This window comes from Leucopleurus acutus (genome assembly GCF_964270905.1).
Source record: "Leucopleurus acutus genome assembly, chromosome: 3".
NCBI lineage: Eukaryota > Metazoa > Chordata > Mammalia > Artiodactyla > Delphinidae > Leucopleurus > Leucopleurus acutus.
Genome location: NC_139145.1, coordinates 50,588,409 through 50,616,099, shown reverse-complemented (window position 1 = coordinate 50,616,099; position 27,691 = coordinate 50,588,409). Strand labels below are relative to the sequence as shown.

The 27,691-nt window shown below is 41.3% G+C and overlaps 1 protein-coding gene across 3 annotated transcripts in view; it reads right to left on the bottom strand.

The window, feature by feature from the left end:
* Window positions 1-14,854: 14,854 nt before the first annotated feature.
* CSNK1A1 (casein kinase 1 alpha 1) overlaps window positions 14,855-27,691 on the bottom strand; it is a 54,215-nt gene continuing 41,378 nt past the window's right edge. For 2 of the 3 annotated variants that reach the window (XM_082836987.1, XM_082836988.1), the window contains exon 11: window positions 14,855-20,777. In XM_082836987.1, the coding sequence (XP_082693113.1) occupies window positions 20,770-20,777 (8 nt within the window). In that variant the 3' untranslated portion in view covers window positions 14,855-20,769. Of the gene's footprint in view, window positions 20,778-24,096; window positions 24,493-27,691 lie in introns of those variants that run through there. The other variant, XM_082836986.1, reaches the window with a different exon arrangement.

Genomic DNA, 27,691 nt, shown 5'->3' with positions numbered 1-27,691 from the left:
CTCAAGCCAGACCCTCCTGCTGTGTGTGTAAGGCCCTCCCCCTCCACCCTGCAGCCTCTGGCCTGTGTTGGCAGCTCCCTTCCCCAGACACTGACTTCCATCTTTAGGCCTTAAGAACAGGAGGGGGGACTTCCCTGGTGGTGCAGCGGTTAAGAATCTGCCTGCCAATGCAGGGGACACAGGTTCAATCCCTGGTCTGGGAAGATCCCACATGCTGCAGAGCAACAAAGCTCATGAGTCACAACTACTGAAGCCCGCGCACCTAGAGCCCTTGCTCCACTACAAGAGAAGCCACTGCAATGAGAAGCCCGTGTACTGCAACAAAGAGTAGCCCCCGCTCACCACAACTAGAGAAAGCCCGCGTGCAGCAATGAAGACCCAACGCAGCCAAAAATAAATTAATTAATTAATTAATTTAAAAAAAAAAAGAAAGAAAGAATGGGAAGGAACAGAGAGAAGCCACCAGGCTGAGCTTGGGCGTGAAACTTCCTGCTGGTATAGGAGTGGACGCCCATTTGTGGGGAGAGGGGGCTCCTGGCCAGTTGTCAGGGAACAAACAACCCCTCGGGAACTCTGCTGATCCCACCTCAGTTCCTCCATCATCCCAACCCTCTCTAAAGCCCCGGCAGGGTCAAGCCTCAGTCTGTAATGTGTGGATAAAAACAGTACCCACCTGTGATAGTTTGTTAGCGTTATTGCAATGAAGTACCACAAATTGGGCGACTTAGATAACAAAAGTGTATTTCTGGAGGCTGGGAGTCTGAAATCAAGGTGTCAACAGGGTTGGTTCCTTCTGAGGACTGTAGGGGAGAATTGGATCCAGGCCTCTCCCTTAGCTCCTAGGGGTTTTCTGGGAGTCTTTGGCATTCCTTGGTTTTTAGATTCATCACCCCAATCTCTGCTTTCGTCTGCACATGACCTTCTCCATGTGTGCGAGTCTCTGTGTCCAAATTTCCCCTTTTTATAAGGGCACTGATTGTACTGGATGAGGGGGCCCACCCTATGATTTCATCTTAATTTCATCATCTGCAATGACCCTGTTTCCAAATAAGGTCACATGCCCGGGTACTGGGGGTTAGGACTTCAACATCTTTTTGAGGAAGACACAATTCAACCCACAGCACCACCTCACAGAATCGCTGAGTGGATTAAATGAGCTAAGGCAGGAAGTGCCTGCCACAGAATCATCATTCAACAAATGCTCATTATTATCATATTGTTATTTGCTGCACAGTGGCTGCCAGCGTGCTGCAGCGTGTCCTGTGGGGCGACTGCCGCAGGGACGGTGCAAGCGTACCCCTGGAATGTGGCTCCAGGATTTCACTGCAAGGAGGACCTTAAGGATGGAGGGGCTCAGCGCCTTCTGAGAGCACTGAGATTTCTCCCCAACAAGGACAGAGATGATTCTGACAATGCTCCGAGTCCTACTTCATCTGTGACCGAGAGACTGTCAACTGTCGCCCATGTCAAATCCTATTGCAGCTGTTATCAGTCCTTCATGATGGTTCCTAGGTCATCACGGATGGTGGGTGGGGTGACCAAGTGCCCCAAGGTACCCTTGACAAAGCCACGGCGTGTGCCACGTCTCTGTGTTCTGGACAGGCTGGAAGCCCCAGGGGCTATCATGGGGTGACACTGGGAATCCCACAATGTACCCAGGCCTCCTTCGTGTGTGGCCGTGTTGGTGGGGACCGCAGCTCCCTAGCTGGGAGGCAACAGCCAGCCCCTCATGGGTGGTTGTGAGCTGCTCAGGCATCTCCATGGAGGGGTCGGGGGCAGATCGAATCTCAGATTGGTGCCTGCCTCCTGCACTTAAGCTACCTCTTCACTCAGCACTTTGTGAAGCTCAAGTTCAAAGTGCAGCAGGAAAGACCTGATAATGAATCTTAGCCACTGAGGATACAAAGCTTTCATTATGGTGCTTGTAAATGTATATGTGCGCTTCCTCATGTTTCTTCTGGTTTCCAATTGCTCCCCTGTGCCCATTTACAAAAGTGCTTTGAAAGTTGGGGAACTTGAGGCCTGAGCAGGCAGCCCAGTAGGGGTGAGGGGAGATGGCCAGGAAATAGCTCTGGATTGGCCTGTGGGGCAAAGATCCTGATAAAGACAATTCTGGAAGAGTGTCTGGTGCTAGAAGCTGTAATAAGAATAACTAGCATTTATCAAGCGTCTACCATGCCCTGAGCACCACACTCATGGGTCATTTTCTTTAGTCTTCACAGCAGTGACACACAGCCAGTAGTTTAACTATATTTGCATTTTACAGATGAGGAAAAGAAACAAAGGGTTAGGGACTTGCTCAAGGTCACATTGCCAAGAACTGACAATGAGCAATTTGAACCCAAGCCTGATTCCAAGGCCTGAGCCCTTGCCCACGATGCTGTTCTGCCTTCCACGGGCTCTGATGAGGTCCCCAAGTCTGGAGCAGAGCAACCGAGTCTCTCTGTAGCCTATATACCCACGGAAAGCCAGAGACCAGACTGCTGAGCGAGTGTACGGCGGCTCCCCATGTCCTTTGTGAGGCTGATGAAAGAACTGGTCCAGATCATGTAATCCACACTCAAGAAGATGTGAAGAGGACTATAAACAGCAATAAAAAAGAACAAATTCCTGCGACACCGGACCATCAGGGAAACCTCACAGATACAATGCCGGACGCAAAAGCGCCCATACTGTATGATACCGTCAGGAGGGTAGGGACATTTGGGGACGCCTCTTGTGATGAAACGGCTCAGATCTTGAATTGTGTGGTGGTTACCCAGGTGTGCACATATGTAAAAATTCACCAAGCGGCATGCTTCAGATCTGTGCCTTTTATGGTCCCTCCAATAAATTAAAAAGATGTAAAAAACAAAACAAAACAAAACCTGCAGAAAATTCAGTCAAGAGTGACAATTGGTGGATTAAGCTCTCTCTAAAAAAAAGAAGTGTGTTTGGAAGAGGTGGGGGGAGAAGGTGATTGCACCTGGTAGTTTTATCAGCCAAGATCCTGACCCACAGCTTGGTCCCTTCTCTCTTACCAAAGTCCACATCTGGCGCTTTTCAGGATTTCCATAGCTGGGAGGGAACGTCCCCTGCCCAGGAGGGCAAAATAGCATATAGTGCTCTCTTAATTCATTTACGCATCCCCTCATTCATCCCTTCAGCGTTCAAAGGCATTTGTGGGGGCCTGCTGTGTGCTGAGTACCGCACTGCATCCTAGGGATACAGCAGGGAACTGAACATCTGCTCTCCTGTTGCTATCATCCTAGCTGGGACTGAGATGATTGTCACTTTAAAATAAGTAAAGTAGCCGGTATGTCAGCTGGAGAAAAATAAAACAGGGAGAGGAGTGAGGAATGAAGGGCAGGCTGCATCTGCCAAGAGAATAGTCCCGGAAGGCCTTCTCCCTGAGAAGCTGACATTTCAGCAGAGGTGGGAAGGAGGACTCTGGGGCCCGTGCAAATGCCCCAGTTGGGTGGGCGCAGGCCTGGCAGTGGGGGGGTCAGGGTGGAGGGGCGATTAAGGGAGAGCCACACAGATAAGGTCAGGGAAGTGATGGAGGGCCCGGCGAGGGTAGGGCTTGTGTAGATTTGGGGCCTTACCCAGACTGAGGCAGGGTTCTGATCGGAGAGCTGACATGACCTGGCAGGATATTTGTGAAGGGGAACTAGGCTGTTGCTGCTGCACTGGGAGGACACTGCAGGAGGACCACGGAGAGGCAAGTCCTGAGGCTCACTCACGGCACTGCGTCTCTGCTCTCCTACCCCGGCTTCTCCCGTGGACTGTGGCCTCCATCCAGGGCGGTGGAGAGAAGGGAAGGGACTTCTCCCCGTGTGTGGAGGCTACCAGGACAGGCTGCAAGCGGGTGAGGAGAGGCCCCAAGTCTCTCTGCACAGGGAGGGTGAAGGGTTTTCGAGAATGCAGAATGCAGGCGTGGGCTGTTTCCTTGTGATTATTCTGGAGGCTTTCCAAGGAGGCAAAGTTTGCCTGGCAAGGTTTATCAGAAGTTCCTGACCGTAGACAGAGAGGGAGAGAGGAGGTGGAGACTGTGAGACCACGGGAGGCAGGGCGGCACCCTCCTCTCCTGCTCTGAGAGCTGCTGCCAGCTGGGGGGTGGGGAGGTGCCTTTTTATAGGGGGAGGCTGGAGTGGAGGAAGGGAGGAGCCCCTGAATTCGTAGGCCCGGCTCACCCACCGCCTGCTGTGTGGCTTGCGTACACCAAGCTCCCCGCTCTGGCCGGTTGTCCCTCCTTCAAAAATACAGGGCGGGGCCAGAGGCTCCTGGTTGTCCTTCGCTCTACACCTTATCCAGAGAGCCCACTGAGCGCCTGCTCTATACACTGGGCCTGGGCCTGGGCCTCCAGGACCTCACACCCAGAGTCTCCTAGAGCTGAACCTTGGTCACCCAGTGGCTTCTTACCTCTCCCAGGGGTGAGGTGTGAAGCTGATACCTGCTTGTGGGTGTGTCCCAGGTAGGCTGATGTCTTGCCTTGTCCTCATTGCCCGTGTCATCTCCCCAAGGAAATGTGCCAAAACTTGGACTTGAAAACACAGTACCGGTCTGCCTTCCCGTGTTTTTTTTTTCCTGCGGTACGCGGGCCTCTCACTGTCGCGGCCCCTCCCGTTGCGGAGCACAGGCTCCGGACGCGCAGGCTCAGCGGCCATGGCTCACGGGCCCAGCCGCTCCGCGGCATGTGGGATCTTCCCGGACCGGGGCACGAACCCGTGTCCCCTGCATCGGCAGGCGGACTCTCAACCACTGCGCCACCAGGGAAGCCCCCCTTCCCGAGTTTTGAAGGCACACCTACCCCCTGCAGTCACATTCACAGCGCCCTGTAGCCTAAAGAGTAGTCTGTCTCTGTAAACTGGTCTTCAAGACCCTCCCAGTTGAGGCACCTTCCTCCACTCCTCCACTCCTCCTTCCCCCAACCCCGCCACTCAGCCCCTTGAATCTCTGTGGCCTCCTCGACTCTCAGGACATCACTTTCCAGCCTCAGGTCCTTGATTCAGCTTTTTTTTTTTTTTTATAAATTTATTTATTTCTTTGTTTATTTTTGGCTGTGTTGGGTATTTGTTGCAGCGCACGGCCTTTCTCTAGTGGTAAGCGGGGGCTACTCTTTGTTGCAGTGCGCGGGCTTCTCATTGTGGTGGCTTCTTGTTGTGGAGCATGGGCTCTAGGTGCGCGGGCTTCAGTAGCTGTGGCACGTGGGCTCAGTAGTTGTGGCTCGCAGGCTCTAGAGCACAGGTTCCGTAGTTGTGGCACACGGGCTTAGTTGCTCTGTGGCATGTGGGATCTTCCCGGACCAGGGCTTGAACCCGTGTCCCCTGCATTGGCAGGCGGATTCTTAACCACTGCGCCACCAGGGAAGTCCCCCTTGATTCAGCTTTGCCTGGAAGGTCTCCAACTCCATCGGCTAGACATCTGCAGAGAGACCTTTATACTGGTGTGTTTTACAAAATGTTATTGAATTCTCATTAAAACCCCAGGGGACAGGTATCATCCCCTCCTTTAGAGCTGAGAGATTGAGGGATTTGCCTACAGTCACACAGCCAGGAGGTGGTGGGGCCAGAAGCCATACTCAGATCCCCTGAGACTCCAGCTCTGAGCCCCTGACCACTCACGCTGCTTTTCCCAGCTCCTGTCTACAGGTGGGTCTCTGCTCTGGATGGACTACAGTTGTCTGAGGATAGTGTGGGCCATGGTTGTCCAGCACATCCTCTTTTCCTTGTTCCACTGGGAGCATTTCCTATCACCCACTTCAGGACTGGGAGTGCAGGCTCTTCCGGGCAGCCACCCTGGGGCAGAACTGGCTCTCCCAGGTGTCCCCAGCATCCCCTGCAATAGGCAGGTAGGCTAACTGCTGCCCAGATATGCAGCTACCATGACTCACCCACACCCGCCCCAAGAAGAGCTGTGGAAACCAGCGGGGTGCGTCCAAGCTGGCAAGGCAGCCCATCCGTCCCCTCTCCCCGCCAGCCCAGGCCTTAGCAATTCGATCCTTGCTTTTCCCACTTGGATGATGGGCTTTAGGAGATAATGCTTTAACTCTCTAGATCTGACCACCAGTTGGATCTCCATCTTCCTCCACCAAAATCCACATAATCCATGTTCCCTGAGATCATGAGAAAGATTTTCTTGTGAACTGGGCCTCAAATTCTGGGGAATATCTTCCTCTTGGATACCAATAATGGCTGCTAACATTCTTCAACAGCCGACTGTAAGCTTGGCACTGTTCTAAACATAGCAAAACTTTTGCCTTTCCCTTGATCCTAGGTAGGAGAACAGGGCAAAACCTGTATCCAATTGCTTAGATGCAGTAACTGAGTGTCGGGGTGAGGAAGGAGCTAACCAGGGTCACTGTTTGTGACAGAGTGAAGTCGTCTAACTTTGGTCTTCCGTCTTCTGTCTCCACTAGCTTCCGTGCTATTCCCAAGGCATCAAGTCACCTTCCAGCAGCATGGAGGATTCTGTTTCAGAGCAAAGGTTAACCCAGGAGGAAGTTACCAATGCACACAGCTTTGATGTTATGACTCCATCTTTGTTAGAAATGGGAGCGAGCCAAGGAGAGGGCCCTGGTGAAACCTGAGATAATGAATGTGGTCAGAAACAGGCACGGATCCAAGTAGGCCCTGGTACAAAAGCAAAGTTAATGCCCTGAACTAAAATGCTAACGGAGGCAAAATGGGGCCAGCAGCACACAATTTTCCAGAGTGGTTTAGTGAATTGAGTAGAGCGTGCTAGTTCCCTACATTGTGTAAGAGCAGACTGTAAATGGCTCAGAAAGCTGACACTGAAAGCTTTCAGCAAACTTGTCTTTTAAAAAGCACATCATTTCGAACCCAGGAGGTGAATGTAGCAGGCCAGCTTTCAGAGGCTATCTCTTTGTTGATGTTGTTTTTAAGAGCGGCACCATCATTTTAGATCAGAGTTGATTTGCTGATTACACCTGGTGAATCTTTGTCCTGCAGAGACAGTCAACTCAGGAAGAGGGGTTGCTAAGAGTGGGAGGAAGAATACAATCCTGATACTCAGCTCAAGGGAGTTTCAGGCACCAGATCCAGAGATTCAAACCTGGAGAGGGAAAGGAGTGAGAGCTAGAAGAAAACTATCAGTGCCCCCCCCCCCCCCCCCACACACTGTGGGCTTAGGAGCCTGAGGCCTTGAGGGTAGCCCTACCCAACAAGCTTCTGCTCTCATGGGCCTCCAACCAGTGGGCATGTTGTAAAACTGCTCTTCCTTGTTCTAGGAGCTCCTTCAGAGAAACAGCCTTAGAGAAAAGAGGTTGCCATGGTACAACATTGAAGGAAGTTCTAATGGAGTTGTTCGCTGATTTTTAGTAAAAGATCTCTTAAGTGGCATATATCTTGAAAAGAATGCAAAGAACTGAGTAACATTGCAATAACAAAACTTCTTCCGGTTGCATATAATTTTGTGAAGACTTCTTAACTTATACATGAATTAAAATGAAAAATAGGGGGGCTTCCCTGGTGGCGCAGTGTTTGAGAATCTGTCTGCTAATGCAAGGGACACAGGTTCGAGCCCTGGTCTGGGATGATCCCACATGCCGCGGAGCAACTAGGCCCGTGAGCCACAACTACTGAGCCTGCGTGTCTGGAGCCTGTGCTCCGCAACAAGAGAGGCCGCGATAGTGAGAGGCCCATGCACTGCGATGAAGAGTGGCCCCCGCTTGCCACAACTAGAGAGAGCCCTCGCACAGAAACGAAGACCCAGCACAGCAAAAATAAATTAATTAATAAACTCCTACCCCCAGTATCTAAAAAAAAAATGAAAAATAGGGATAGTATTGATGGTGATTCCTGTCTCAATCTAGAAATAAATTAACATTTATCAATTTATACATGAACATGTATTACAGAATTCCATCTCATTAAATAAAATTGAACTCTCTGTATTCAAATTGTTATCAAACTTTGTGATGCAGTTATGTAGCTTTGATCAATTACTTGTAATAACTGTAATGGCAACTGTAACCAGAAGAATAACACTTCAAGGTTTATGGTCACAAGAAGTTAAAAATTAAAATTGAAATTAAGTGTATATTTTTGTTTCAAAGAAACACAACATGGCAATCATTAGAAGACAGTAAGGCATGAAAATGAATTGCATGTATGATTAAATCCTGTGGGGAAAGTGGAATGGAAATAGGAGTTCAAAGAGAAAAAGGAATGATGTAAAATGTCTGACTGGAATTTGTCCATGTGTTTTTTTCAAAGGACAACAGTGAGCAGAGTGGCTCTGGAAGAGTGTGGGCCCCAGTTCCTCACTAAGTGCCACAGCTTCCTAGAGCTGTTTGAACTGAACAAGTGGGCACACTGGAGGAGAAAGTGGAAGGCATTTCTAGCACAGAGAAGTATGTGAAGGCATGACAGCACAGTGAGTCCTGGAAACTGCAAGTGTATCTGGAGTGTAAGGTGTTAGGATGGAGATTGGGGCTGGGGATAGAAGCTAAGAGATGAGGTTGAATAGCTTGGTAAGCAGGGGACAGATCATGGACTTTGGTTATTATCCTGAAAGTAAGTGGGGAAAGGGGTGGCACATTCAGGAAGAATGATGCAGAGAATGGACTGGAGAAGTTACCCTCAAGGTAAGGAGACTATATCAGAGGCTACTGCAAGAGTACAGAGGAGAGATGATAAAGGCCAAATTTAGGCAAAACCAGTGAGGAGACTGAGGAGATGGACCTGATAGATGAGTCAAGGATGGCTCCCAGGTATTCTGCTTGGGAGTTTCCATTCATCAAGAGATAATTATAGGAGGAAGAACAGGTTTAAGGAGGCAAATTTGTAGGTTCATTTGTAGACATGATGAGCCAACCTTGACACTAGCTAGCCATTGCAATGCATGGATCTTCAACCTCAGGTTGCACAAAAGCCACAGGTGAGAGTTTATCACACACTATGTGTGGCAAATCACTAGGCACACAATGTTATCAAAGTAACAAGCCACCTCCATTGGGAGCTCTGAAGCCCACTAGTAAACAGGCCCAAATAAGTTTTCATCTTCCACCATCTTTTGGAAAGAAGGGATGGCAGGTTCTTGAACATTAGGCAAACATAAGAAAGCACTTAAGTTTTCAAGTCTGCTTGAAGGGTCAGCACGGTTTGGAGAAAGAATAAGAATTAAAATTGTCAGATTTAAGCAGGCCTGCAACACTGACGCTTTGAAAACATCCTTAAACACAACACACACACACACACACACACACACACACACACACGCCCAAGATCAAGTATGGGTAAAATTCCTTTTAACAGTTAGGGAGATTATAATTCTATTTTCAAGAAGCTTAGTCTCGAGAGCTTTTCCTGGTCTCTTTTGGGAGTAGTATTGATTAATGGTGGTCATTTAAAAGCTTTGATTCTAAAATCATCAGCAGGCAGGCAAATTTTTTTTTTTTTAATGTCCAAGATAGATGTGGCTTGGCAACAGATCTTGGAAAGAGACATAATGTAGGGTTTTGTGTTTTTTTAATAAATTTATTTACTTTTGGCCACGTTGGGTCTTCATTGCTGCACACGGGCTTTCTCTGGTTGCGGCGAGCGGGGGCTACTCTTTGTTGCGGTGCACGGGCTTCTTATTGCAGTGCCTTCTCTTGTTCTACAGCACAGGCTCTAGGCATGCAGGCTTCAGTAGCTGTGGCACGTGGGCTCAGTAGCTGTGGCTCGCGGGCTCTAGAGCTAAGGCTCAGTAGTTGTGGCACGAGTTTGTTGCTCCGAGGCATGTAGGATCCTCCCGGACCAGGGTTTGAACCCGTATCCCCTGCATTGGCAGGCAGATTCTTAACCACTGTGCCACCAGGGAAGCCCAATAATGTGGTTTTAATTGACCACAAATCCAATGAATCATCAGCATTCTACTGCTGAAAGAAAGCTAATACTATCCTGGTCTGCATTAACATTCAACAGCGGTTTTACTGATCATCTCCTTGTACTAGACTAGGAATACAAGGGAAAAAAACTTATGGCTTCTGCCCTAAAAGAAATTCCTGTTCTAGCAGGGTAGATACATACATACTCTTTTCTTCCTTATTCCTATGCCAACATGGAGATACAGCACCTGCAAAGGTCAAACAGCTGTTGGTCATTTATGGGAAGGTTGCAACGTTAAACCCTCAGCAGATAGGCAGATTATTTCTTGCTGTGTTTATGTATTCCCTAGCAACAGTGACTTCATGGCGTGTTTTCCTATGTGACTAGCCCTGAAAGAGAAGCGAGGAACCTGTGCCAGAGAGCCATCAGTTTATTGGCTCCAGGCTCTGCCTTCCTGAAGATCTAGCCTGGCTACCTGAGGTACAGAGGCCAGAGTCTGTTCTCTGACACACCCAACTTTCTCTATTACAGTACTTGCAAACCACTTGTGCCTCTGCATTTATAAGCCTCCTTTGCAGATACAGTGGGCCTGACTAGTTCTGGACAATGGTCTGTGAAAAAAAACACATGTCAATCCTGCTGAGGCAGTTCACTGCCGGTGTGTCTCCAGCATCTGGGCCCTGCTGCATCAGCTTGGGAGGATGGAAGCCTCCTCTACTCACACAGAGAAATTTTTTTTTGCATAAAGCCATTATTCTAGACTTTGTTGCAGCAAGCAGCATGAACCACCTTGACTAATAAACAATATAGCTTCCTTCTTGACCTCTTCATAGAACACTGATGACTTTCTGGATGTCCTCCGTTGTGACTACTCCCCACTTTTCTTCAGTAATTCATTATTCTTTATCCTTCTATCGCCCCAGATTTCTGTGCTCAACCCTCTTCATATCCAGATGAAAAGCTGAGTCTGGAAAAACTCACCTAGTCCTGGAGTTTCAACATTCATCTCTGATGTAGTGGTAACTCTGTAATCAACACCTCTGGCTTGGGACACTGCTGGCCCCACGCCTTAAAGCTAGTCAAAATGTGTGCGCGTGTGCAGAGTGCTTCACAGGATTCATGGACAATTGGTTTAGATAAAGTGAAGTCCTGTTAAGATGTATAAATCAGATTTCTCTCCTAAATTAACACTTTTTTAAAGTTTCCAACTTGAAGAGATTCTACCTCAATCATTATAAAAGTAATTTTAACTCAAGATGTGAGGACAAAGAAACTTGATAAGCTTTGTAATCTGGAGCCAGTGGTATGCTGATAAACTGATAGGGGGTGGTGGGAAAGCCCTGGTATGCAGGGTTTTCTAATTTCCCACCACAGCTTTCAAGTCACCAACATGTCACCAAATGTGGAGTTGGGAGGAGATGCAGTTTTCATGAGCTAAGAGAATGCTTCAGCTTTCCACAGTCAGTGGCAAATCTTTTACCTATGAAGCAGTGTTACTCATGCTTTAGTGAACATGAGTTGAATACTTAAGGGGTCTTCCTAAAAACACAGATAGCTGGGCTCCATCCCGAGTTCCATTAAGTAAGTCTGGAGCAGGGCATGAGAATTCACATCTCTAGCCAAGTTCCCAGCTACTGCTTCTGGTTCTGGAACTCTACTTAAGAGAACCACTGCCCTGTGCCTAGAATGGCAATTTAGTGACAAGATGCCACAGCTGGGTTCTTTCCTAGCTCTGCCACTAATCAGCTCTGTGACCTTGAACAGGGTATTATTCCAAAGGAAGATCAGAGCTTCAAGATTCAATGACCTTATTGTTTACTTTCCATGCATTGCTCTTTGCTTGTTTACCCATCCTAGCCTGTTACCACTCCATGTATAGTATCTAGAGACAAAAAAAAAGCAGAGCTGAATACCTCCACATTTTGCAAGCGGCAAAATATATCCACTAGGCTTAATATTCTCCTGGCTGACAATGCACAGTATTACGGTATTTTCCTTCCTAATGTTCAGTTATAAATACAGCACATTTTCCTCTAAAGATAAAAACTGTAGACAAGTTGCATTTTTAAAGACATTACAATGTATTTATCTCACAGGGACAGATTATCAACCTTAAAATCCTACAAAGACTTGCTTTAATATGCAGTAGAACCCAAGGAGTCCTCACCACCACTGATATATGAAACCGTTATTGAAGCAACTTAGCTTCATGAATAGGACATTGTAGAGGGTTGAACTTGGTACAAAGGAATGAAGAAGATACTCTATTGTTGGGACTGCTCTGAAAACCATCCTATCAACAGCCCACCCTGCCCAACACATTTCCTTAAAGTTGAGTTTATGCTTGCTGCTTGGATTTTCTCAACTTATCACTCTCCTCTGCCCCTACCACTTAAGGTCATTTATGTCATTATTGTTCTCAGATCTCCTCCTTGATGGCAATGCAAGGGCTTGTGTAACTGTCTGGATAAGGACATGTCTGCATGGGACTTCTCCTACTAAACTTCTGTATTATTTCAACTTTTTGTAGAAAAATTATGTATGATTTACATATTACTCAGGTATTTCCTTATCCTTCAAAATGCAATCCAGAGATTATCTTCTCCGATTTCCATCTGTTCCACTAGTATTGAATCCATTTTGGTAACATCCCATATTGCATAACCTCATGTGAACTGTCACCCCTGAATTCCCAGGGAGTGGCAGTGTCTGGCACTTAAAGAGACCCATTACATACTCCTTAATTACTAATCTGTTTTCAAGTAAAATTAATTCCTATTATAATTTTATCAAGTAAAATTACTTGATAATTTTAATTACTACTATTTAATTAGTAATTACTAATTTCTACTATTAATCTCTATTATCTATTAATCTCAAAACTTGCACTTTTGTACTCAGGCTTAAAAAATTATGCACACCATTATATAACATTCAAGATAAAGCAATAACTTAACATTCTTCGCCATTTTGCAAGGGGGCAGGATAGTCAAGGATATTAAAAATTGCCCAAAGTATTTACCTTCATGTTTTTTGGTAGACACACACACACACACACACACACACACACACACAAAACCTAGAGGCTAATTTATTCGTTTTACTGTGTCTAGATCTAGACTAAAACATTACATTTTTAATGGAGTTGCATGTTAGCCCAGTGCAAATCAGTTTTGCAGTTAATAAAAAAATATTTACTTAGCAACTGTTGAGAGCAGTTTCTAAAAATACCTACCTCCCACCTTCCAATCCCAAAAATCTAATACAGCACTTCACCACCACCAAGATTTGTGCCACTGTCCACTGGCAGAGAACCAATGCATGGTTGCCTGACAAAATTGTTTCCAATGGTTATTCAAACTATTTCACTTCTCTGCATCAGTAACGGTGACTAAATATGGTAATGGTAAGACAAGGCTACATTTTTCTACGTAATACATTCTAAGCCATAAATGAAATTAACAGGCTATAAATGTACTATGGTACTAGCGGGTGAGAAAATACTAGTACATTAGAATAACCTACCTCTATAAACCTGTTTACATGGAACTGCTCCAAAATTGTAAATAAAATGTTTACAACCACAGGCAAAAATAACTTGATCAAATTTATTTTTTATCAAGAATGTGAATTTTATTTTTTAATATTTCTTATTTATTTTTGGCTGCAGCATGTGGACTTAGTTGTGGCATGCACGTGGGATCTAGTTCCGACCAGGGACTGAACTCATGCCCCCTGCATTGGGAGCACAGTCTTACCCACTGGACCACCAGGGAAGTCCCTGAATTTTATTAATGCATCCTACTTACATTAGATATGGATAACATCTTAAACCCATCCAATACTAACAACCTCAATCAACAGTTTTAAGCTGATTTTTAAAAAATTAATTTCAATTTTTAATAACTCTTTAGCAGCAAAACTGGCTGACAATTTCTTTTCCTAACAACACACAGGTGAGGTACTTGGTGATAACTAGGTAAGGATTGGCTGATAAATGCAATATATATCTAAGAATCACTCCGGCTTAATGGCAAGTGCCACTAGGAAAACCATTTTTTTTTTTTTTAATGTTAACTGTACTGTTTGGTCTAGGTTCTAGTCTTGGTTGTGGGAACTTGAGCACATCTGTACATCTTTTTGGGCTCCACATACATCAATTGATCTCTTAAGAGACTAGAGAATACAAGTTCCAGTATTTGGTCCTAAATGTGGACTCTACTAACAGCCCAACAGTTAAGTGGATGACTTGTTTATGAAACCCTTCCTATCATATAATTTTGGATTTTAACTCCGCTCCTACCATCCTGTTTGGTACTCGTTTAAGACACACAGACAATATAAATTATGTTAAAAGGGGTATAGTTAGTTCTCATTTATGAAACCAAGAGTAACAGAAGTACCTCCTCCAACCCTCTGCTTTGGTATCTTCAAAAGTAAAATGGAGACAGGACTTACCTTAGGGGAAGCTGTGACAATTAGGCATATCCAGGTAAAGCGTTTAGAAAAATGCTTAGCATATAGCACTATATAAATAACATTACCAATCTCTAGGTTTAAAATGGTGAAAAACGGGAAGGGACACCACTGCTTAACAGTATGAAAAACTAAATAAAATCAGCTTTAGGTTGTGGCTCTGCAAAACTTAACTAAGCTGTCTTGCCTAAGGTAGTCCTACTGTCCTCAGTTATCCAATGGGAATAACAGTAACTGTTTCATACAATTGTTAAGAGAATTGAGATGATGTACATAATTTTGAAAATCATAAAGTTCTACATAAATTCAAATTCTGCAGGACTTTTATGAAAGCTTAGTATGCCAATCTTTAAAATGGGGACGATCATTCCATTTTCAAACTGAGAATGAGGTTCAAAAAAGCTAAGAATATTTTCTAAGTGTTCAAGCACTCAGTAGGTAGGGAGACACTTTTAAGACAATGTGAACGTTCTACTAGTCAAACCTGCGCTTGCCACTTTTTGCTAAATGACTTTTCTAACGCATCATTACTTTCACCTTTATTAGCTGACTTTCTACTTCCCCTTTTCATTTTTTATATCAATATGTAAATTATGTGTTCTTATTCGGTAAGTTGCTATCATTATTTTGCTAATGTAATTGATAGATTTGGCCAGTAAGAACCCTTCAAGTGACTCCTGTGTCCCTGCCAACATGTACCCATCACTTTGAGATTTCCTTTTTTTCTGGCAGAAAGAACGTTCCAGGTTCATCTTGTACTTTCTCTGCTCCAGCCCTGAAGTCAAACATTTCTCCAAGGAGCCATGGTTTCTTTTAGTATTTAGGAATCAAGATCTAGGTGTTAGGTGTGCTCACTGCTACTGTAATACCATGGATTCTAGGCAAGCCCTCAGTGAACACAGCTGGGAAGTAAATGAAACATTACTACATAGACACACACAAATACTAAACTCATTAAAGACAAAGGGTGAGGAACTGTCCCCAATTAAGACGCTACACAAACAACCAAAGCACAAGAACTGATCCTTTTGTTGGATCTGTGACAGAACTCCAAAAAAAAAAAAAAAGGTATGAAAGACACTGGGGTAATTGATGAAACTGAATAGACTGGACTAGAAAGCTGGGTCAATATTAAAAATTTCTGATTTTGATAATTGCACCATGGTTAATGTAATAACATCTTAGTTCTTAGGAAATTACACTTAGGTGTACAGGGTCATGATTCTGCAACCCACTCTCAAATGGCTAAGTGTATGTTTAAAGAGCAAATGTACAAACAGTGGAGTAAATGGTGCAAAATGTTAACAACTGTTGAATCTGTGTCATGAGCATAAGGGGATCACTGTACTATTCTTGTAATTTTGTTTTAAATAATATCAAGATAAATTACAAAATGAAAAAGCTTAAAAAGCACCTTGTCAACTAAAGGACTATATAAAACACAGGGTCTTGACGTGGTTCACTAAGATGACCTAGTATTAAGCTCTTGCTTGTCTTGCTGGTTTGAACAATGACTATATTATTTATTTAGTAGATAAATGGGCAATTTATTTCATCAATGAAAAGAAAAATTTTTATCTTGACTCCTGAGTATAAAGTTAAAGCAATCTGTGTTAACATTTTTAATGGCATCAAAGAAATGTAGATATGAAACACCTGAATTTTGCTAAAGGCAAATAGAGTAGTTTTTGAAGGTTAGCAACTCAAAGAACTGCTAAATTTCATCTTAAAATGGAATGACCTCTTTCCACTTCCTCCAAATGAAATACAGTCACCATGTTGGAGAACTGAACCATACAAATTCCTCTAAAATACAACCACGATTCTTACTACTTTCAGCAGGTAAGATGCTTCACCATTTCTCATATGATTTTACAGCACTTCTCATGATTTTCTAAGAACAATGGGAGTTCAACCTCCGTCCTCTTTTCAGTCCCAATGAATGATCTAATCCTCCCTTGCTATATTCTCTTTGCTTGGACTCTCTGCATAGGTTAGTTTCCTATTCAGTCACAGGTATTCCACAACGCTTTTCCTTTTGAGGGATGATCCTGGTCTCTTACAACAACTTAAATGGGTTCCCAACCTCCAATTTATCCCTCAATCAATACTTTGTGGTCCTTCCAAAGGGCGCTTTCAATATTGTCCATTCTTTAAATGGCTCTGTATTTTATTCTCTACCCGCCACACTTACCTATCTGTAGTTCACATCTTTCGTTTGCTGCTCCCCATCTAACGAATCTGCTCCCACACTTGCTTAGACTTCTAGCCTACTCTTCCAAAAGCCTTAAACAACGCCAAGAGTTAGATGTCCCTGCTAAGTGCTCCCACAGCATCCAAATGCTCACTCTTTAGTAATGGTAACTTAGGGGCACAAAATTGCTATCTCCTCTACTACACGGTGAGTTGTTAAAATGGAATTATCTTGGTCACCTTTGAATTCTGCAGCTGGTGCAGTTTCTGACACCCTAAAGTCAAACTGGAAGGTGCACTGTGATGGAAAACAGCTAAAATCATTTCTTCAAATTCTTCTTACAAATATTTACCTAAGAAAAATGCACATGATTGGAATGATAAATGGCCAGATAAAAATCCTTAATTTAACTATCAGATGAATAACTATGATTTATATTGCTCTGGCTAGCCTCCGCACGATGAAGGACTCGGATCTATTGGTCTCTTTAAGACTCTCTCCACCTCCATTTTACTCTTCTACTCATGTAGGAGTCATCTAATGAGTTAGGTGCTTTGACTCTCAGGTCCTGGGTGGTACTGACACCAAATATCTCAACATTGCTCCCAATACTAACAACAATCATTAATATTACAAACATTTCTTCAAAATTTCAATCCAGATAGATGTACATGAAAGGCAACAACGTAGTAGGAGCTTCTTGAAAAACCTCTTTAAGTGATCTCGTTTGGTAAAAGTAAAAGGTATAATGAACAATTTGCCCCACCTGGCTGAAAAGGAGCAGAGACCAAACAACAGAATTAAGTGTGAATTCCCAGGTCTCTCAAACTTGCTGCACCTTTGTTCTCATCGTAGAACTCCAGCCACCGTGGGTCCACAGCCCCAAGTGACAGATACAGTGAATTTGACCAACTTAAAGTGTGTCTTGGGACAGCTAGCTTCTCTAACGGCTCTGATATTGCTCAACATTTCCACTATACCATTTGCATATGTCCTTAAAACTGGCCTAACATGTCATTTCAGAATATAAATCATTTTACTTCAACAATATACTATCTGATGATTAAATACAAAATGCATAGCCTGATTAGATCAAGTTACACTCAATTCATCGCCATCTTAGGCTGTTTGAAAGATGAGAAGTGCACTAAAAGTTTGTCAATAAATATATTCCAGAGAAGAGTGGAAGGTTTTTTTTGGGGGGAATCCCCCAAATGTTGTGAGCAACCATCACGTGATTATAGTATAGTCTCACTTCAAAAGGAACAGCACATCTGAGATACCTAAAATTTTTATGTTTGTAACATCTTACTATACCTCACGGACCTACTTACACGTTGGTCACACGGTTATCACTGCCTAAAAACCGACAAAGAGAAAACCTAAAATACTGCTCTGCTATCAGTCTGGCTCAGAGAGAGTCAACTATCTCACAAACTACTGGCAAATTTTTAGGAGGTAAGCTGAAAATATCTAGGCCACCCCCTCCCATGGTTCACTCTAGTCAAGTTACAAGAACGTTAATCTCAATATTTCAGCAAATTTTAAGAGAAAACTAGCTCAGTGGCTTGGATTCTAAAATCCTTTTGTTTGGTATTTTTATTATAATGGAATTAAATTTATAATTATTAAAGTATAATCTGCTCAAAACATTGCAAGGACTAGTAGAAATAAGAAAAATCTCTTAATATTTGTTGATAGAAAATAATAGTAAAAGCAATCCTCCAAAATTCCACTTGCAGGCCATAGGAGCATGAGCACAACCATATGGGAGGAGATAACCAGTCTCTCCCTTCATATATATTCTTTTTTATTTTCTTGTTATACCTTCCCAAAACAGAGACATTCAACAGTAGTTAGAATGACCATCTCCCAACATTTAAAAAACTGCACCCCCAATGGGTGAACAAAGTAAAGAGCAGTAACCTAGAGTTCAGCTGAGTAAGCCACTGCGGAGCCTTAAGTGGTGAGGTCTTCCAATTTCAGAGTGATGTGTCTTCAACTTGTATCATCATTTTAGTGGAAAAACATAATTTAATTTTGGTGAAATGAGATTCATCTCCCGACAGGATTAGTAACAGCATTCACTGAATTTCACATTCTTCTTTTGTGAACTGTGAAGAAAATGAATGGTAGCTAGAAGATCAATGGTATTCCAGCTCCAGCTGCAGATGGAATGACAATATACCAGGACAAAAACACCTATATTTTGATTTACAAAGCTAACAGCAGTTTTAAATCTGCAACTTAATTACAGACCAACTACACCACAACCTTTTCAAATGGCAAAAATACAAAAAAGTGTTACAAAAATATTTCAGAAAAAGTGCATAGTCTAAGTGCATAGTAAATAAAAGCACTGAAAAATATCTTGCTAGAGGGAGTTCAGCTTGGAAAAGTTATTACCAAAGCTAAACATTTTTATTTTACACAAACTATACTCAAAAATAGCTTTAAGAGACTGATTTCTGGCTAAAAGTATCAAAGGGTTTATTAGTCAAGAAACAAATACCTTAACCAACACGGGTGGATAGAAAGGAAACAAAGAAGCTGCCTACCCCAAGGTTCATACTCATTAAGATTTCTGCAGTATGATGGTGCTAATATATCTTTTAATGGCAGAATGTGGTCATCATTGAATTAATTATTGCTAACGTAGTTTTCAAATGAAAAGAAAAAAAAAAGGAAGAAAACAAACCTGACACAATCTGACCAAACACATGTCAATTTACAATTTCAAGGTTATTTTACAAAATACCTGCATTTACACAAATAGGCGCCTGGCAGCATTTTTAGACAAAAGTTCTTTTAACTTATCCTGATGTGCTATAAATGAATAAATTACACTAATGAATTAGTTATTAAGCTTTTCTTTCTCTTGGGTCAGAAAAAGAAAAGAGCCACACATAAGACTGAGAGATGAACTGCACATAATTTATAGAAATGGGTGGGGGATAGGGAGGGTCAGCAATCACAAGAACCTCACAGGGTATGATGCTCTCCAAGGTTAGGAGTCAATCTGCTTAGAGCCAATCAACAAGGAATTTAAACAATAGTTTCATTTTGTAGTTAAACCCTTTAACGCTTTCATTCTTATTCAAAATCAGTCCAGCTGTTAGTATGAGGCTGCAAAAGTTACAATACCAAGTCCTGGCAGTTGCAGCTGCAGCACTAGGTATTGTGCCTACAAGTCATAAAAAAAGAAAAATGAAAGAATGCCTTTCCGCTTCAGGGAAAAAAAATATTTTTAAATAAAAAATCTGAGAAAAAGTCATGACACTAAATCTACAACGATTCGCAAAAGAATGTTACATAACAAATGACTTGAAGTAGTCTATTAAAAAATTGGGGAGATTTTGATTTCATAGTGAGTCAGCAAGGCATTTTTTTTGTTTAAAAAAAATCTCATTTCCTTAGAGAAACAGTTTATACTTTTTAATGAACTTGTAAACAAAAAAGCTCCCGTTTCAAAATAAAACAAAATCCCAGATCATATAGATGTTTACAGTGATTACATTTATCTAAGCAACATACATACATGTTCAGTTTAAGATGTTAACTAAATTTTTGTGACAAATATGCTTTTTTCTTGTTTTTTTAATACCAAGAACATTATAGAGTTAATGCAGAGTCCTAAGGATAATCTAGTAGTCACTAAGTTTTTCTTAAGTCTTCACTTTAGATGCTGTTATTTCTAGCACAGGTAAGCAGGCAGAGTCTTTCATATGCTCAAACACTGGAATCTTTGGTTGCTACCATTATCAGCTGGCTTGCAAACAAGAAGCCAACCATTTTAAGAATGTTTTAAGTGAACAACTTGCAAACCCCAGGGATGGATAAACCCTAAGAATGCACAATTGTGAGCATTTACAACCATCACAACTGTGGCTGAAGACTGTTCATGCCGTTCTTCTGAAATGAGATCTCAAAGCAGTATAGTTCAAAATAAAAGATCTTAACAAAAAATTGGCATATGCACAATTTCTCCACCAATTTGTGTGTCAACCATTTAGTTAACTTTTCCACTTGAAAAAATGCAATAGAAAACTGGACACCATGTTTCACTATCTCAGTTAATATTCACAATTACAGCGGCTACAACTCAGGACACAGCATCACCAGTGCTGCCCAGAGCCAGTTTATACTGAAATTAAGTTCTTTACACCAAGTAAATGGTTGTCCACAACCACTGGCTAGTGTACATAATGAACTAAAATTTCTAGATTTGGGGAGAAACAAATGCTGCTCCGATCATCTGCTCTGCTTCTTCTGTTCCTTGATTCATGCTTAGAAACCTATTAAAAAAAAAATCAAAACAGAAAAAAAAGAATGTTAAACTCCAAGTTAAAAAAATTTTCTTAACCACACCCAAAGTAGGGAAATAATTACTTTAGAATGGTAACTCATACGTTATTTTCATCTATTTGAAAATCACTAGGTCAGGTTAGCGTTTAAAATAAAAAAACCCGGAAACTTCTGTACTGGATGCCTCTAGGCAGAGTGGTATACAGTGAATTAAAGCCTTCCCGTCCAGCATACAGTTCTCAAGAGAATTAGTGGTAATTCCAATAAGCCTGTTTTTGTTTACTTCTGTATTTCTAGTACCTAGAATACATTGTGTTTATTAGTCAAATAAATAAAAAATAAGATTGCTTTATCAACTAGAAAGTAGTTTTAATCATACTGTGAGCAGGAACTTTTCTGTACATTATTTGATACAAACGAGGAACAAAAGGCTTTAATAATAAATGTATTCAAGGCATAATTATCTGAGTTATTCCACTGAACACAAACCTGGTAAGTATATGATTTTTATACAGAAACCTTAGACCTTTAAAAATTCTTTACATCTGTCTATCAGTTACACTAGAGAGACTAGTTTTTTTACCACAGATTTGAAAATGTAAACGAGTGAGGCTTTCTGGCTTTACTTTCAAGCCTCCCCACCCTGTAAATACACTTCTCCTCCTCCACAAATCAGACCTCAGGGCTTCCACATAAAGGCAGGTTTGAATAGGAGGCTCAGGCAATAATAGCTGCATGTTCTATCTACAGCTGAAGGCAATCAGAGGAAATACACCCATTTCTAATACCTACAAGCTTTATCTATAGCTAAAGGGAATATGCTGTCTCAATATCATGAAAATCTCATCAGCACCTTCTCTCACCTACAGGCCTCCTTTAAGTCATCAACGACCCTTGGTCCAATCCCTCCTCTTATAGCCAACCTATATAGCTCATTCTAGCTCACTCTAATCACTCACTTCCTCAGCACAAACCATGTTTTTGTCAATCATAAGCTGCTCCTTTTTTGACACTTCAACATTTGCAGGATCATCTCCAGCAGGCTTTGTGGGATAAATGAAATAGTTCTGTAATTTACTTTTCATGCATGTATGCCTTGGTTTTTTCATTTGAGGGCAGAAAGTCATCTTCATTCATTTGAAAACTATATTGTGACAAGCTCCGAAGACAAAGATGTGAGTGTTATACTTCTGTCTCTCCACAGTGCCTTAACAACAGAGTAGGTGCAAAACAGGCTTTTGCTACCTGTCCTAGCACTAAGTTCATAAAGCAAATGCCAAAAGTGAAAGATAATGAAATTTTCTGAAAATGTACTTTGCCACAGGAATACTACGTTTCTGATGCATGTTATTAAATAGGATTAGCAGTGTAAAACCACAAAAAGAAAAGGCTGTCAAATCAAACCTGAATTAAATTTTTAAAAATCTGACCATACACTGTAACTTAGTTCCAATGTTAAAATACAGGAATATTTTAAAGCAAATTAAAACTATGGATTAGCTAAATAGCAATGACCCTTATCCTGAGGAGCATTTGGTTTCAAGTCCTGCAATTATCATTAAATACAATAAAAATGTTTTCACAACCACTAAAATTGTTGGGTTTTCTTTTACTGTAGCTTTTTTACACGATACTGAATAATTACTGGTATCCCCCTACTTTTCAAAAAGTTCCCTTTATGCCACTTCACATTTTATGAAAGGCCTACATTAGTACCTGTTTTCACTAACCAAAGATTTTTTGCTTTTACGAAAAAAGCAAAAATAGCATTCAGCGTTTCACAGCAAACCTAGAGGCAGCACCCTGAGTAGTGATAATGGCACTCCTGAGGAGTGATAAAGGCACCGCCAAGTTCTCTCCCTGGGAACTACCATCAGCCTCAAGCCGCCACAGCTTTGAACTGTGTCTGTTAGCATCTATGCATTATCTCAATTTATCAGCAACACGTATCCTAAGGTAACTGCTTCTTTGCTTTATGCCATTTTAGCTTAGGAAAGGTTTCGAATGCCCTACTTTCAGACAGGGGAAACCTGTACTATGTTGAATATCCAAACAGCATTAAACTGAAAACCACTGTCACTAACAAACTACAAAGAAAACATAAGTTACATTGTCAGTCAAAATATTAGAAAACTCTTGTGTCTTTAATAGGGATAAGAATTGTATCTGTTCATCTTTTAATCTGATATTTGAAGAACTGCTGGGTCAATTAATGATTACAATTGTTTAGGGGCTGGTTAAAGGCTAGCCTAACAATATTCCTGGTAGAATAGAGCAGTCAAATCCAGATTCAGACTGGCCAATGGTAGGATATTCCACCCAGGGATCAATGTTTTTCCGGTGAATTGTCCTAAAATGTTACAGATGCTTGTTTAGGAAAAATCTCAATAGGAGCATTCAGCAGGTATTCAAGATTCAATCTTCAAGTACTAAGTATTCTTTTCCTCAGTGTGCAATTAGTCCTTGGTTTGTCTTGTAGTTTAGGTGGTGTCTCCTGGTTTCTAAAGTCCAAAAACCCATCTTCACTGCAACAGTTAAAATAAGGAATGAAGGAATGAATCCCTTTGTTCCTAAAAGAGAGGGGGGGGGGAGGAGTTAAAACAGGGTTGGAGAATTAATGTGACAAATTCAGGACTTAATAGATACATTTAAGTTTTCTTTACAAATCTGCGAAAGGAGAAAGAATGTTTATTTTTATACAACTAACCAGGAGATTCTATCCCTCAGTCTGAAATCTGGAAAGTATGTATCCACTCCTATCTGTAAATTAACTTCAGATTAACTTGATTTTGTTTTTCAACAGAACCACAAACTAGTTCAAAGATATATTTATGTAATAGTAAGGCTAGGAAGTTTGCGATGAGCTTTTAAAATTTAGAATCCTTTCACAGTATAAGACATAACTTTTAAAAATTAATTTTGACTATAATATTTACATTCACTATGCAAAGCCATTTATATTAACTAACTTTTCCTATAATATGCTTGTGTGGTTTTTCTGGTTGTACAGAATCAGAATCAAGCTTGGAGAATTCTGAATCAGACTGACAGTATAAAAGCTGAAGGAAAAAACAAAAACTAAAATAACTCTTCCTTTTCCACAGAAACTAAAAAAGTATTTAGTTGGGAAAGATAAAGGAAATAGATTTTATTTTTATCACTACAAATAAGATAAATGACAACTTAAGTATAGCAGGTACATCATCCCTAAGCTGCATTAAAAAAAGACTGATGACCTGATTTCTTTTGTCTTCTCTTTTACAGAATTAATTCTGCTACAGATTTCTAAGGATGATGAATTTTAAAATACCTGTTACAACTGATTCCTTCCCCAACTGGTAGATGGTCTGCATTATACACCACTGAGTCACAGCAACACTGTACTCTTCTAGGTCTTCTGACAGTTGTTTTCAATCTGACAAGTTGAAAAGTTTGATAGGTCCAGCAAGCCTTCAAGATGTGGGCTTCAGATTACTTCAAATCAACTCTTAAGCACTCATCTTTATTTCCTGTTGGGTTATTTGGTTCTTTTCTCTCCAGCTTTATTGTCCACAGTGAAAAAAAGCTGACAAAAATTTCAGCAAACAGATGCAGCTCCCCGGCACCTCTTTGGATTGAGAGTATTCGGAGCAGAGCAGTCTCTCCAGATATTTCAAGGTCTTCCCCTGTGATATGGTTTACGTTGCTGAATGACCAGCCACGTTCCTAGCAGCAATTGGTGAAGTCAGAAAAAGTTAAGCTAGACATAAATGGTAAGTGAAGCCCAGTAAATACTGGAAGGTAAATCAAGGAAGACCATGAACATGTAGGATAATGTGATGGAAAAAATATTTCTAATCTATTAAATGCCAACAATTTGACATCCATGTATATTATGATAAAACTATGCTTAGTAGCAATGACTGGAATAGTGAACAGATGGGTTAAGATGATGAGAATAGTAGAATTAGGAGGGGATCCACCTTTGGCTTCACTACCTTCTGCAATTCTCCCCATCCCTGACCTCAACTAAAGAAATGGTGAACTTAAGTGAATTCTGAATGTCCTAAAAATATTTTTTTCCTTTACTTCTTATATGTCTTGAAAAGTACTTTCCTTATAATCAAATATAGTTGAAGAAAAGGGAGTGAAAATGAATTTGGAAGTATATCAGATGTATTATCTTTTGCTTTCCTCTTTAACGTGTATAAAAACTGTAACTGTAGTCTTGTGGTACCTGAGCACTTAAAACCAGTACAGATCATAGTGAGCATTAGTGGAGACGCCTTGTAGTCTTTTGATGGCCTTCAAAATGGAATATTTCAAAAGATCTTTTCTTTAGAAGAGTAAATAGAAGTCTATTACATATAAGTCCATCTTAGCTGAATTAAGTCAGACTTTAAAGTCTTTGCACATTCTTATTAGTAAACTGCTAAAACAACTTATAGCTTTCAATGGAAGAAGCATCAGATAAAGATTTTTCCAAAATTATCATAGAAAACATATTAGTAAAAGCGACCATTTGGGGGATTTTTTCCCCAGGAATGTATGTGTCTGCAATATAGAGATTTACTTGCTGAAGATCCATTTAAGATACTGAATCCTCTGATGTGGAAACCCCTGAAAGTGTAACTCGTGAATAACAAATGATATATTTAAAAAGCACATCTAAAATTTTAACTAGAAAAATGTAATACGATTTTTTTCATCACCACGGAAAAGATTTCTTGAAATCAATGAATCATTGAGCTCTTCCTTGAATAAAAGCTTACTGTAGGGAATCCTAAGAGAATATGCTTTCAAACACCCTTATTAGAGATTGGAATCAGGAGTAAGTAAAGCTAGAGCAGTTATTTTCAAACTCCAGGCTTCACAGGAGATTTCATACTGGATGACCCATATAATGGGGATGGGGTAGAGGTTAGTTAGGGGAAATAGACTCCCCATACTTATTTCATACCACCCTCAACTGTGCTATGCTTTCATGGCTTTATATATGGGGGGGGGGGGGTTTGTGTAAGAGTTGTTTAGGGCACTAAGTTTTATATCCAAAATAAAATGAGTCAAAGATTAAAAAGAATTTTGTTCTTTGTATTCTGTGGAGTGGCATGTTTTAATTGCAAGCAATATTTTGCTTAAGAGTCAAAACATACTGCCTGGAAATACATTTCTGAAAGCAGTCAGTGATATGTGGTGGGTTTTATGAAAAGTCCAAATTTTCAAGATTTTACAAATTCATGTCTGTGTGATATTTGTATAACCCCAGTGTCTAATAATGCTATGAAATTTTTATAAGATTTTAAATTGCTTTTATGAAAAATACAATACAAAATAAGGATTAAACTTAAGTTTAATTACAGTTTTTTCCAATGAAACATACTAACTCAGTGGATCCAACTTCTCATCTTTAAGACCTAGATAAGGCAGGACAAAAATTTTGCTTTATTGAGTAAGAGACACACAGTAAACTAACAAGGAAACTAGCTCAAAATAAGGTAATTCTTTCTGAAGGCTGCTGAATGCCTGAAGTGCAATGTTCTAGGTCAGATGAGATTTCAACCTAATTTTCGTTCTAGAAACTGCAACTTGTGATGATCCTATTATCCCAGCTAACTTTAGTCAAAAACTGGTTTCATTTTGTGAGAAAAAGCAAATACACTGTAGGTGTCAGGTCCTCAGTTTAGAGAGTCTATGTGGTCTTACCTAAATGGCAGGACCACTTCTCAGCAATACTAGCCACCTACCTCATTAAGAACCTGTTGACAATATGATTAGTTATATAATGATTAAAACATTCAAAAGGGACAATTAAATTCCAACTATGATGCAGAGGTAGAGCACTGGGCAAGCATTAGTGTTTGTTATCTTGAGTTCAAACTTCCTCATCTAAGAACTCCCACTATATTAAACCTCCAACTGTGGATCCTTCCCAGAAACGTGGAAACGAAGTACCTCAACTTCATTCCTAATAGATGAGCTGCTGGGAGGAGGATGACATCAGTTAACTATACTACTTGAAAAGTATCCTCAGATTAGAGCCTATTTTTAAATTATAAAATTTTTTAATTGCAACAGTAAAAATATGGACCAAAGAAGACCAAGTTCAGATCAGAGCAGTGATTCAGAAATTACGTAATTAGAAACCAAAAAACAAACCTTACCTGCCCACCACTTCCAGGAAGTAGGCAGGTATCAGGAGGTAAGCCCCAGAAAGGGGAAAAGAAAAACAGACAAAAAACATAAAACACAGGAGTTGAACTGTATGGCAACAGTGATAAGAAATGGCACTGTGCCCTAACAGTTCTACTCCTTAGTAGCACTAAGAGTGCCAGAGAGATATAGAAAGGAAATAGACTAGCAGCTCAGTGGCATTTGCCCCAGTTTGTTTTTTTTTTCAATTTGCGAGGAATAACTGCAGAATTCAATTTTACAGTAGACCCCTAGACCCTGAATATTTGTACAATTTAAAAAAAGTAAAAAAAAAAAAAGTAACGCCCTAAGAAAAAATCATTTTGAAATTAAGAACACATGTAAGCTAAGCAGCAACTAAAAGAGAGATTTATTTTTGTGATAAGTAAGGATGTATCGAGCTCTTCAGTTATTTGAGCATTTAAGAGAGTAAATGAGGGCTTCCCTGGCGGTGCAGTGGTTGGGAGTCTGCCTGCTAATGCTAGGGGACACGGGTTTGAGCCCTGGTCTGGGAGGATCCCACATGCCGCGGAGCGACTAGGCCCATGAGCCACAACTACTGAGCCTGCGCGTCTGGAGCCTGTGCTCCGCAACAAGCGAGGCCGTGACAGTGAGAGGCCCGTGCACCGCGATGAAGACTGGCCCCCGTTTGCCACAATTAGAGAAAGCCCTTGCACAGAAACGAAGGCCCAACACAGCAAAAAAAAAAATTTAAAAAAAAATTTAAAAAAAAGAG